This window comes from Scyliorhinus torazame, chromosome 17 (genome assembly GCF_047496885.1).
Source record: "Scyliorhinus torazame isolate Kashiwa2021f chromosome 17, sScyTor2.1, whole genome shotgun sequence".
Classification (NCBI taxonomy): domain Eukaryota; kingdom Metazoa; phylum Chordata; class Chondrichthyes; order Carcharhiniformes; family Scyliorhinidae; genus Scyliorhinus; species Scyliorhinus torazame.
In genome coordinates, this window is record NC_092723.1 from 133,298,381 (window position 1) to 133,312,284 (window position 13,904).

The 13,904-nt window shown below is 44.0% G+C and overlaps 1 protein-coding gene across 9 annotated transcripts in view; it reads right to left on the reverse strand.

The window, feature by feature from the left end:
• Nucleotides 1–2,346: 2,346 nt before the first annotated feature.
• Nucleotides 2,347–13,904, reverse strand: part of tom1l2b (target of myb1 like 2 membrane trafficking protein b) — a 143,774-nt gene continuing 132,216 nt past the window's right edge. For 6 of the 9 annotated variants that reach the window (XM_072481070.1, XM_072481064.1, XM_072481063.1 and 3 more), the window contains 2 exons: nucleotides 10,315–10,351; nucleotides 2,347–9,838 (listed from right to left, as the gene is read on the reverse strand). In XM_072481070.1, coding sequence (XP_072337171.1) covers nucleotides 9,687–9,838; nucleotides 10,315–10,351 — 189 coding nt within the window. In that variant the 3' untranslated portion in view covers nucleotides 2,347–9,686. Of the gene's footprint in view, nucleotides 9,839–10,112; nucleotides 10,177–10,314; nucleotides 10,352–13,904 lie in introns of all 9 variants that reach the window. The other 3 variants (XM_072481072.1, XM_072481071.1, XM_072481065.1) reach the window with 1 other exon arrangement.

The window sequence follows — 13,904 nt, forward strand, 5'->3', positions numbered from 1 at the left end:
GGGCAGAGTTTCTGAGGCTGGAGCCTCAAACTCTGCCCGGTGACTCACCCACACCCCAGAGAGGGGGCAGAATAGGTTAGGATGGAGGAATAATTCTGTAGGGGGTCCAGCTTGAGGGCTATGGTGACAGCGACATTACCAATGGCGCCAAGGAAATACGTAGAGAGCCCGGTGGTGCAGTCCACAGTAAAGGTCTGGAACCAACTGAAAAGGCATTTTGGGATCGAAGGGGTGTTGGTGCTGGCGCCACTGTGCGAAAACCATGGTTTTGAGCTGGGGGGATAGATCGTATCTGTAGGAAGTAGAGAGAAATGGGGCTGGATAAGTGAGGGATCTGTACCTGGAAGAGGGTTTGCCAGTATAGACAAACTGAAGGAGAGGGTAGAGCTCCTGGGAGGAAGTGAGTTTAGGTATCTGCAGGTAAGGGACTTCACGCAGAAGGTTTGTAAAGAATTCCCCAGATTGCCGAGGTACACCCTGTTGGAGCGACTGTTGCTTCTGGATGTGGAAGGGAAGGGTAAGATCGGAGACATATATGGGTGGGTGGGAGAGCAGGGGGTGAAGATTAAGGAGAAGGGGAAGATGGGAGGGGAGATAAACTGGGGAGTATGGAGTGAGGCGCTATGAAGGGTAAATGTGACCTCTTCGTGCAGAAGGATGAGCCTGATACAGTTCAAGGTCATACACAGGGTACATATGACACGGGCAAGAATGAGTGGGTTCTTCTGGGGAGTGGCAGACGAGTGTGAGAAGTGTGGGCGGGGACCAGTGAATCACGCACATGTTCTGGGGCTGTGAAAAGTTGGAGAGTTTCTGGGCGGGAGTGTTTGCGGCGCTAAGGATAGTGGGGGAGGAGGTTGAGCTGCACCTTTAGGTGGCGATATTCGGGATATCGGAGAAGCCGGAGCTGATGGAGTGGAGGAAGGCCGATGTTGTAGCCTTCGCCTCTCTGATTGCCCAGCAAAGAATCCTGTTGGAGCGGCGGTCAGCAACGCTGCAGGGGGTGGCGGCCTGGCTGGGGGACTTATGTGACTTCCTTTGCCTACAAAAGGGCAAGTACGAATGAAGGGGTTTAGTGGAGGGCTTCAAGGCAAGGTGGGGCATGTTTGTGGCTGTGTTTGAGGAGCTGTTCGTTGCGGGTGGGTAGGGGGGGGGGGGGATGAGGGAGGAGGGGGTGATAAAAAGGAAAAATTTGTTCAAAAACTGTATAGTTGTATGTTGGGGCGTTTGCTCTCTGAACTATTTATGTTTTGTAACCTTTTATACAAGTTTGTAATAAAATACATTTATAAAAAAAAGGACAGGATGCAGCTCTGATGTGACACCTTCATGATCTAATTACATTGAGGTTTAGCTGGTTTAGCCCAGTGGGCTATACAGTTGGTTTGTGATGCAGATCAAAGCCAGCAGCGCGGGTTCAATTCCCGTACCAGTTTACCCAAACAGGCACCGGAATTTAGCGACTAGGGGCTTTTCACAGTAACTTCATACTTGTGACAAAAAAAAAGGTGAGGTTATTAGGTTCTCAAAATATTCTGTCTCATGCAGTAGGAAATGTATCTAGGCAAGGTAATTGAGGGTTGGTGGTTGGCTTTGGAACTGTATCCCAGGATGTCATTGCCTTCCCCAGGAAGGTAAAGGGAAAATGGACAGAGATGGGAGAGAATGCTATTACTTAACAGAATTTCACTCCAAAACTATCATCTGGGCAGCACAGTGATTAGCACAATTGCTTCACAGCTCCAGGGTCCCAGGTTCGATTCCTGGCTTGGGTCACTGTCTGTGTGGAGTCTGCACATTCTCCCAGTGTGTGCGTCGGTTTCCTCCCACAGTTCAAAGATGTGCAGGTTAGGTGGATTGGCCATGCTAAATTGCCCTTAGTGTCCAAAATTGCCCTTAGTGTTGGGTGGGGTAACTGGGTTATGGGGATAGGGTGGTGTGCGGTTGGGAAGGGTGCTCTTTCCAAGAGCCGGTGCAGACTCGATGGGCCAAATGGCCTCCTTCTGCACTGCAAATTCTATGAATCTTGTTGGCACCTTTATGTTATTTTCCATAGAAAACTTTGCAGCAGAGACGACCATTTGGCCGACTGTACCACTTTGCAACAAATTAAACAATGCAGTCAAAAGGCGCCTGCAAAATATACATTAGATGCTTTCTTCCTCTCTCATGTCCTCAGTCAAAGGTACTGGGGTAAGTACTGCTGAAACTTCCTGAAATAGAAAATTTTGAATATATGTTAACTCCCAAATTAAAACTTCATCCACCTAATTCAGAATACATGCACCAGCTCTAATCACAAGTATTTACAATTATGCAATGAACAAAAAACCAAGGCAAAAAAGACCAGGTGCACACACTAGTGTTTATTTGTAACATTACATGCAAGAATCAAGCACTACAGAATTTAAATAGTAGTAACAGTTCAGTACAAACCACACATTCATACAATCTTTACACAATGTGACATAATTCACAAGTCTGTGCAGAAACACACATTTGTGAAATACCAGGTTACAGACAAGTATACATGAATTGTATTCTCATTAGGTGGAAACAAAACCCAGAAATGCCAAAATTTCATAAGTAAACATTAAATTACATTCCTGTGCTCATTGACTAACATACAAGGATTTAGCTCTTACTGTATACTAGGTTATGTGTGGTGTTATAAAAACGTAATTGAAAAGGTCACACTGTTAAGCTCCATAATTTTGAGTTGGTTATAGTTTAACAAGCCTTTACAAAGTAATCACTTCTCTGCAGTACCAACCCACCACTGAATTGCAATGATAATCATGAATCTTACTTGTAAACAAACTAGATCCTGGAACTAAAAATTGGGTTCATTCTTTAATTCATCCCCTTCCCATCTACTAAAAGTAGAAACTCAAGAACTATATTTTAATTTTCTTGAATTTTTTTTGAAGTTGACAGCTCGCCACTCCTTGCACAGGTCAACCACCACCAAGGGCCAGTTGTACGCCCAGTTATAGAACGGGTTTTATTTCTCAATTTGAATGGTTAAGTCAGGAATAAAAGATAATCCTCTTAGAATGGAGAAAATTCAGACAAAAATCCATGTATAATTTTGAGCTTAATCATAAAAATCAGGATTACACATTTGGAGGCAGTTAGTGTGCACTCAGTGCCTCGGGGGGCGTTAAAAACATAAGACCAAGAAATATGAGCGGAAGTAGACCATTTGGCTCCCCATTCCATAAGATTATGGCTGATCTCAGTGGCCAGAATACATTTTATACATCATGGTGGGGAGTGGGAGAGGTGTGTCAGCCTTCTAGGGGAGGTGGGATTGGGGAGATAATTATATGCTGTTGTGTATGGCTCCTTCTCATCCTCTTCTGAATTTCTCCAAACAAATGGAATAACATATCAGAATATTAGCTTTAGGTACTGTGCCTTTATACATTTTTATTCAGTAAATGTTACAGCGTTTTATATTGGTTAGCCTAGTTTTAAAAAAAAAGTTGTTTTACATAGCCCGATAAAGAACAGTTTGCAGTTGGACATTTTGCTCAATTAAAAGTATGATCAGATGTAATGTCCAAAGCAACAGTTCATCTTGTGGCTGGAGGGCAAGTGTTTATAATCATCTCAGAATCCCATTCTTTCTCGGAATTCTGTACTATCAAGTCCTCTTCAGTGGATCCAATCAAGTTTAGAACTTCCTTAACATAGCTCTGCCCAACTAACCTCAAATTTAGAAGAAGGTTAACAATGTAATGAAAGATTGTGTTATGGCCTTGTGATTATTTTGAAAAGGTATCCACATTAATTTTGCTTATTACTTGTAACAGTCATTTCCAATTCACCCACCTCCTGCCCCACTGTGCTCCTCCCCCCAAAAGATCCAGAAGAGAAAGGGATGTATGCTGCCCAGTACCCAAGACGAAACAAAACTTTTTCATTCCCAGCTCATTCACAGGACAACGTTCTCTGTTGGGCAGCATTTACAAGTAATGTTATAAAAGAACATTGAAACTAAGTTTTCGATACTGGTGATGATTGTATGTAAGAAAGTCACGAGACAAGTGAACAAATTAGTCGCACATTTACAATGTTTATCTGTTAATTATTTTTTTTGTACCACTGTTCAGTAACAGAGATCCAATCGTTACTTGCAGCATCCATAATCCTTATATTTTAAACAGTACCTGCAAATTTACAATAGCTTTAATAATGGATAACGGGTACCAACTCAATATATGTGTCCCAACAGATCAAAATTAAAGAAAACTCCAAAACATCTAACCATTCTCCAAGCTGAAAGGCTGGTAATGAAAACTCACCACTGCATAATCATAAGGATCTGTGAAAGTACAAGTTAACTGTTACAAAATGCTCACACTTTCAACCCATTCCTTTAACAAGCATGCGGGTGAAGGGATTTGCAAATCAGAAGGGCTTTTCTACTACTGTGCAAGTGGCAACACCCAGAAGGCCTACAGTCCAGGAAGGAGGCAATGTTAATTGCATTTGCTTGGGGTCGTTAATAATTACTACACTATTTGAGATGATCAGATTGGTGTTAACAAACACCATTGATATTAAGGAGTTTAATGCTTCCCAACAATGAGAAATATTACATTTCAATTCCATTGCTAATAGTTGCATGTACATATCACTTTTATTACATTAACATGTTTGGCAGGTTTATCAAATTATACATACCACATACTATCAACACATTGTCTACTTAATAAAGTATCAGAATTTCTGTTACCGCAAGCATCTTTTTACAATAGATCCATTAAACTGTACATTAATATTCATATTAACAGTTGCTAACCCTTTAATACCGTTGAAAAATGTTCCTCCAGGATGGTACAATACTCTTATCTGTATCTGCAGGGCTGTTTTTCCAGTTTTTGTTTGCTACAATAATTACTTCACAATGATGTAATGCCATAGAAAGGAACTAGATTTATGTTTAAGCTCCTGGGCAGCTTCAAGTGATTCAGCACTTAATTCACAAATCAAGAGAGTGGATTTTGCATCCCAAGCCAGTATAATCTATCCCACTCACCTGGAAAGGGGAAAGAAACAAAGTTTCTAAATTATCCATCAGCAAATCTGAGAGATGGAGCAAACTTGTGGATGGGAGATAAGAAACTGCATTAATCAAAACATCTCCAAAGCCTCAATTTAACAGATCTGGATATTCACACATCATGGTGGGGATTCCTTCTTTTGTTTTATTAACTTTGACCCCGACTGAGATGTTATATCAGCAGCCATGAATGGGAGTATACAAACGCTAAGCAAAATACTTCTATTGGGTTGCAAAGCAACAAACAGAGCTTCTGCCAGCAAAGCCTGTTAATGTTACTTTGGCAGTTTAATTGGGAACTGCTCTGCAAAGAAACCTTAGGTGCTTAATATAAGTAACCACATATCCCACCTTAGAGTTCGTACTTCTATGGTAAAATAGATCCGAAAACTCAACACAACGCTAATTTAACAGCCACAGTGTCTAACAACAGACCAGTACCCGAAACACTGGTATCTCATCTATGGAAAACTAAATGACCAGCGAGTTAGACATAACTACATTTTGTCAATCTTACACCAGTTCTTTATGGGTCAGAGCACTGATCAAGAGAAGAAAAAATGTATTTATTTTTATTACTAAACTTAGCAATTGTGTTGTGAAAAATAAGATTCAGGAATTGATGTTTCATTATAAAAGGAGAACACTAACTACCCAACCATGTATAACATACAGATGCTAACCCCAACCATACATAGATACATTTACTTGAATTGTATGGCAAACTAGACAATTCATCACACAACTGCACAAATTTGTGCATCCCTGAATTAGGGTACAAACTAAATAGGTGAGACTCTGAATTACTTTTGTTTTACTTTGTATCATTTGGTGTTTGAAATACTTTTGCAGTGTAGAATATTTAGAGTTTGAGAATGCGTAAAAGATTAAATGAAACATTTGAAATAGTTAAAATAAAAACAGAAATGCAGGAAAGCTTCAGCAGGGCAGATTACATCTGTAGAGAGGTAATGTTTCAATGGCTTTTCATCAGAAATGCTCTTGGTGAATGTTGCCTGACCTGTTGTGTGCTTTTACTTTGGATATCCAGCACCTGCTGAGTATCATTTTGGATTTAAAATTGTTGAGAGTTTTGTGGAGAAGACAACTTTCAAAATTATAACACTGATGAGTACCCAATTATTTTTTTCCAATTAAGGAGCAATTTAGCGTGACCAATTCATCCAACGTGCACCTCTTTGGGTTGTGGGGGCAAAAGCCACGCAGACACTGGGAAAATGTGCACACTCCACAAGGACAGAGACCTGGGGCCGAGATCAAACCCGGGTCCTCAGTGCCATAGGCAGCAGTGCTAACCACTGCGCCATCGTACCACCAAAGTTGGGCTTTTAATGTTTCCACAGCTCATCATCTTGATGAATCATTTAGCAAACCTGATTATAGATAAAAATTGGTTAAATAATAATAATCGCTTATTGTCACAAGTAGGCTTCAATGAAGTTACTGTTATAAGCCATCACATTAAATGTGGTACTATGTAATTTGAGAAAATAATCATGGTCTTCTCTTTACCCACATGCCAGGACAAAGAGCATGACAGTGGGTGGGTCAGGTCATTATCTTACTGTGAACAAACGGGTGAATGCAATGCAGATGGCATGGATTATTACATATAAAGTTGCTCCGGTGAATTATTGATCACATGAACCCATCATTCAACCCAGCACGGTAGCATAGTGGTTAGCACAATTGTTTCACAGCTCCAGGGTCCCAGGTTCGATTCCGGTTGGGTCACTGTCTGTGCGGAGTCTGCACATCCTCCCAGTGTGTGCGTGGGTTTCCTCCGGGTGCTCCGGTTTCCTCCCACAGTCCAAAGATGTGCAGGTTAGGTGGATTGGCCATGATAAATTGCCCTTAGTGTCCAAAATTGCCCTTAGTGTTGGGTGGGGTTACTGGGTTATGGGGATAGGGTGGAATTGTTGACCTTGGGTGGGGTGCTCTTTCCAAGAGCCGGTGCAGACTCGATGGGCCGAATGGCCTCCTTCTGCACTGAAAATTCTATGATGAAATTCTATGATTCTCCCACAACCCGAACTACAAAACACCAAATGTAAAAACACCGATGGATGTCAAGTGATTTTCTAGACTTAAAACCTAGATGCATTGTGAGACAGAAAGTGGGTGGGGAGAAGGGCAAAGGGGTTAAGGCCTAAAATTGAAAAGGTTCATAATGCTTTAGATAAAGCGTGTAGAATTACATTCTGTGGATTTTTCAGAAAATACATACATTCATTCGAAAAAAACAACAGTATCGTGGATTTTCATAGCTCTTTCAATGTAGGAAAAGTTAGGAGGCGTGTAATGAGACAAAAATAGACACCAAGCCAAAGGATGACATATCAAGTCAGGGGACTTAATAGTTTGAGAAGTTTCAAGGAGGCTCTTCTAAGAGTTTAGAGAAGCAAACAGTCTTAGGAAGAGAATTCCAGAGCTTAGAGCCTTGATGTTTGTAGGTCTCAACCACAAATGGGAGCATCCAGTGTTATCAATTGACTCATTTAAGTCAATGTTACCAATAAACAATAGGGGGGGTGGGGGGTGAAAATCAGCCAATGCACTTGTAAAACTCTTACTTCATTGCATTATTAATGAAAACAATTTCACCCTTTTGCTTTACTGCTCAAAAAAAAAAAATCAGTAAAAGCAACCCAAGTTTGGGAAGGATAAAATTTCTAATTGCACTGCTGGTGTTTTTCCCACACGTACCGTCACTGCGATACAAACTGAAAAGAATCAATAGCAATGTGACATAATGATTGCTCCAATCTTCCATCTCCAGCACCTGCAACTCTTACTACCATGCCAGTCACCTCATGGTCAGCTGGATAAATGTACAGCTGGAACAGCCAAGAACCCGAACTTCAAAAAAAAACACAAAGGTCTGATTTAAGTACCAAAGAACCCCCCAAAAATCCCAGACTCCCCAGCCTTGCAAAAAGGTGAATAAGAAGGGATCTTACAGAAACCAGAGAAGGCAAATCTGGAGCACAAATTTAGGACAAAGAGGCATGGATACAAAATTGTAATGGTAAAGGCAGGCGAGGGATTAATATTTGGAATAGTCTTACAGATAGGGAAATGGAGGATGAAACTTTGGAATCATAATTTTGTTTTATCCGTTCATGGGATGTGGGTGTCACTGGCTGGGCCAGCATTTATTGCCCATCCCGGAGGGCATTTAAGAGTCAACCACATTGCTGTGGATCTGGAGTCACATGTAGTCCAGACCAGGTAAGGACGACAGATCATCGTCATCTTTAAACTTTAAATTCCAGATTTAAAAAAAAAATTGAATTGAAATTTCATCATCTGCAGTGGTGGGATTTAAACCCGAGTCCCCAGAATCTGGGTGTCTGGATTACTAGTCCAGCGACAATATTGGCAAGTCAACTGCCTCCCCCCAAAGAGATGGTTAGGTACTGCAGCAGTAGGTTTCTATGGAAGAATTAGTTGGATAGGACAAATGATTTTGCTTACTTGTATACAACCCAACTTGCAGGTGAAAGTGGGACAGGACCTACAACTTTTCTTCTCCCCTACCAACAAACCCAAAGTAAATATCAAGATTTACACGTAACTGACTTCAGGAGGCAGGATTTTATCTCCGTAAAGCCTTACTGTATAAATGCTTATCTTGTCTCACAGACGATAGACGTGTCTCCCAGCGGTTGATGAGTTGTTTCAACAATGGTTACAGGAAAAACACTGCTCCTCGGTGGGGCAAAACGTCCCACACCGAGCTAGCAGAACTTGACTAAAATAAAATAAGACAACACACCCACTTCAGAAATGTCATTTTAACCAGTTTGCTTCATATAAAGCATGCACAAGCGGATGCTTGTGCAGCAATCATCATCCTCATTTGGCTACACCAGGGTTCATCCTGCATTTAGTGCACATTCCCATTGCAGTTCTAGCTGAAACACATTGCATTTTAGTGTTACACATTTAATATAATTAGTATATTTTAGCACTAAAATATAGTTTACAATACACTTGAGAATTTCTCTAATGTGCCTTATCATACAGAAAACTCTATGATGCCTATTGCATTGTACAAGGTGCTATGTCCCAACAGAACAGGCCAGTGAAACTAGTTTTAAAAAAATAGCACACTCGCTGAAATTTTATTTTAAGAATGAATACTTTGTAATAATGCCAAAACAGCCAGTTGGTTCAATTCCCTTTGGCAAGTCCAATTATACAATAATCTCTAAGAGTTTCACGAGTAGGCTTACATTAACACTGCAATGAAGTTACTGTGAAAATCCCCTAATCGCCACACTCCGGCACCTGTTCGGGTACACTGAGGGAGAATTCAGAATGTCCAATTCACCCAACAATAACATATGTGCACAATACATTCTGTCGAGAACATTAAAAGCAAATGGATTTTTAAAATGTCAGTTTTAAACTGAAGAGTGCACACCAGTTGATGAATTATTTGGTTGAGGGGTGGGGTGAGAATAAAAGGAAATGCACAAAACCGCATCACCAGCCATGTATTGAGAAGCCATAGCAAACTGTACAGCAGCACCTGCCAATAACAGATGAAACATATACACATACATACAGCCAGAAATACACACGTCAGTTATAAAGCAAATAGAGTATCCTTGGAACGATCCGGTTTCTTTATGCTTTCAGCAGGCACTGCCAGATAAGTGGAGTTACTGCAGGGAGGGGAAGGCAGGTTTGGGACTCTCTCTGCTGCTTTTGCTCTTTCTTCCAAAAATTTATCAAATTCTGAAAACAAAGTACATATTTGAATTAAATGTAAGATTTGATGTGTTCTTAAAAACAGTTGTTTTTTTTGGTTCATCCTATAGTCATGCATCAGCCCTTGGTGGGAACATGGGCAACTGACCTGCTCCTACACCACTGCCCCTCGAAGCAGCTGCAAGTGAGCATGGGAGAGTCACCCAGCGAGACTCACCTGTCAGTTTTCCTTCCCTTTGGGAATATGTGTTGACTCTGTTTAGCCTCTTTGCCAATGGCACAACCAAGCCTGTGAACTCACCTCTGTGGAGAATCACCAGAACAGCATGTTGGTGCTCCAATCTCTCTGCCCTCACTGATTATTTCTAGGGTTTATGAACAGACAATATGATAAGAAATCCTGAACGTACACACTGACACTATATATGAGGTTAGTAGATTAAAATCTTAACTAAAACAGACTGCAAACTACAGCTTATGAAGATACCAGATAAGCAATTTACCTTCACTTGTTACTCCTTCTTCTGCATCATCTCCTCTCTGAAATTAAAAAAAAGTATTTGTAACATCAGCAGCTGGCATTTCCACAGCTAAAGGATATCTCATGGATAACAAAATTAGATTTATCTCGAACATTTCACTTTCACTTCTACTCATCTTCGTTCAAAAAGCTGAAACAGAACAATTACACTTTTAGGAAAAAATCCATAGCAATTTGAATTTTCTTTTTAAGATTTCAAAAGATTTCCTATTAGTCTCAACCTACCTGATTTAAAAAAAAATAAGTATTTTTATTCAACAAATTTTCAACATTTTCATAATACAACACCCAAACAGCCCATGCAACCCCCTAACATACAAGCAAACAAACAAGACGTACCCGCCCCCAGCTTCCCCCCTCAATAATCAACGGTAAACAATTCCTGAAAATGCATAATAAACAAACCCTCCTTCATCCCCCTCAGTTCGAACTTTACCTTCCCTAGGGACAAAAACTCCAGTAAATTGCCTAGTCATGCCGAGGCGCAGGGTAAAGAGGCTGACCTCCACAACAAAACCTGCATTCGAGCGATCAATGGGGCAAAGGTTAAGACATCCGTCCTGCGCCCGCCTGCAGCTTGAGCTGGTCCAAAACCATGAGAATGGCTTCTTGGGAGCCGGGTTTCACATCCAAATGCAGGACCGCTGAAACTTTCCTGAATATCGACCTCCAAAAATTAGTTTTGGGCAGGACCAAAACACGCGAACATGATTTGCGGGGCTCCTCCCACATCGCTCGTAGGCATCCTCTACCCCCACGACAGCCGGCTCACTCTTGATTTAGTGAGGTGAGCCCTACACACCACCATCAGCCCTTTCTCTGTGTCAATCTGTATTTCTCTCCCAACTCTTCTAGACTCGCAAATCGTCCCCCAAGAAACAAATCCTTCATTATGCTGATACCCTTCTCTTCCCAACCTCACATCCATCCTTCCTGGACCGAACATGCGATTCCCCCTAATTGGCATCCCCCCTGGCCCAGCCCTCAACCTCCCAATTGGCATCCCCCCGACCCAGCCCTCAAATTGTCTCCTAAACAATTGTAGCCTAAACTGTCTCCAAATCCTCAATGTGGCCACCACCATCTGACACTCCGAATACTTTCCTGGGGCCATTGGGAGCGGTGCCATCGGCAATGCCCGCAACCCGACCCCCTACAAGAGCCCACCTCCATCATTACCTGCATTGCCTTTCCTCTCACCTTCTCAGCATTTGCCGCCCAATAATAGTAAAGCAAGTTCGGGAGGCCTAGTCCCCCCCTTTCGCCTTCTCCTCTGTAATATCATCTCTTTAATTCTGAGGGCCTTCCCCCACCTCAAATGAATGAGATCAACTTATCCACCCCTGTGAAGAACAATTTAGAAAGACCAGCAAAAACTGGAACAGAAACAGGAACCGTGGCAACACATTCATTTCGACAGCCCTTACCCGGCCTGCCAATGGCAAAGGGAGATTATCCCACCGTACCAAATCAGCCTTTAACCCCCCACTAAACTAGTAAAGTTAAATTTCCTGAGCCCTGCCAAGTCCCGAGCCATCTGCACCCCCAGATACTTAAAGTGAGATGTTGCCAAGGGGAATGGCAACTATCCCCCCCACCCCCCCCCCCCCCTCCGTATATAGGTCTCCAAAGAGGTCTACAAAACCTCATTAATCTGCTCCGGTGCCACAACCAACTTCCCCGCTTTAGTCCATATCAAAACTATCTCCTTCTCCGTTGCCTCCCTTCGGAGTTGGCCCACCATCATGCGTCCAGCCTTCTCCCCATACTCATGCTGCCCCTTTCACCTTTCTTAGCTGATGATCCGCTTTCCTCGTGGACAGCTGATCGAACTTCGCTTGTAGCTCCTTCCTCTTAACCAGGAGACCTGGGTCCACACCCTCAGTGAGTTTCCCATCCATTTCCAAAATCTCCTCATCAGTTTATGACGTTCTTCCCTCTCCGCTCTATCTTCCATGGTCTTAAATGAGATTACTTCGCCCCATACTACCACCTTCAACGCCTCCCAGACCACCGATTGAGAGACCTCCCCCGTACAATTAAACATCGCATACTCCTTGATCACCGTTCCAATCTTCCAACACAAGCTCCGGTCTGCTAGTAACCCACATCCATTCTCCACCATGGCCTCTGAGCTACCCCCTTTTCTAGTACCACATCCATCCAGTGTGGGGCATGATCGGAAATCACAATTGCTGAGTAATTAGATCTCTGAATCTCAGCCAATTGGATCTTTCCCACTATGAAGAAGTCAATTCTTGAGTACACCTTGTGCACCGAGAAGAAAAAAGAATACTCCCGCACGTCTGGATGTAGGACCCTCCATGCATCTACCGCTCCTAGCACCCCGCTAAGCCCAGCCAACGCTTTCGCCCCCCCCCCACCCCAAAATTGGGACAGCAAGCGCGGCTGGGACTTGTCCCCCTTTGAGTCCAACACCATGGCCGCAATTCTCCGTAATCGGCGCGATGTCCGCCGACCGGCGCCAAAAATGGCGCGAGTCAGTCCGGCATCGCGCCGCCCCAAAGGTGCGGAATCCTCCGCCCCTTGAGCAGCCGAGCCCTAACCTTGAGGGGATAGGCCTGCGGCGGACTGATTTCTGCCCCGCCAGCTGGCGGGAAAGGCCTTTGGTGCCCCGTTAGCTGGCGTGGAAATGACATTGCCGGGCGGCGCATGGGCGGGAGCGTCAGCGGCCGCTCACGGCATCCCCGCACATGCGCAGTGGAGGGAGTCTCTTCCGCCTCCGCCATGGTGGAGACCGTGGCGAAGGCGGAAGGAAAAGAGTGCCCCCACAGCACAGGCCCGCCCGCAGATCGGTGGGCCCCGATCGCGGGCCAGGCCACCGTGGGGGCACCTCCCGGGGCCAGATCGCCCCGCGCCCCCCTCAGGACCCCGGAGACCGCCTTGTCCCGCCGGTAAGAGAGGTGGTTTAATCCACGCCGGCGGGACAGGCATTCTAGCAGCGGGACTTCGGCCCATCCGGGCCGGAGAATCACCGGGGGGAAGGGCACCAACCGGCGCGGCGTGAATCCCGCCCCCGCCGGTTGCCGAATTCTCCGGCACCGGATATTCGGCGGGGGCGGGATTCACGGCAGACCCCGCCGATTCTCTGACCCGGCGGGGGGGTCGGAGAATCTCGCCCCTCGTTTCCCCCTACTATCACAGCTCATGGGTATCCAAATCCAGGATAGCACCCAACACCTTTTTTTCAACCCCGCATCATCCCAATTGAGACCTTATGCGCTCACTAATGCCACCAGCCTACCCTCCAACGCACCTGTCACTATGACATACCTGCCTCCCTGATCCACCACCACCGTCTCCATCTGGAGCCATACCCTCTTGCCTACCAGTATCGCCACACCCCAAGTCCTACTGTCAAACCCCGAATGAAACACCCGACTCACCCAGCCCTTCCTAAGCCTCACCTGATCTTACACCCGCAGATGTGTCTCTTGCAGTATCACTACATCATCCTTTAAGCCCTTCAAATGTGTGAAAACCATTGATCTTTCCACCGGTCCTAACCCAATCACGTTACTATTCTGACAT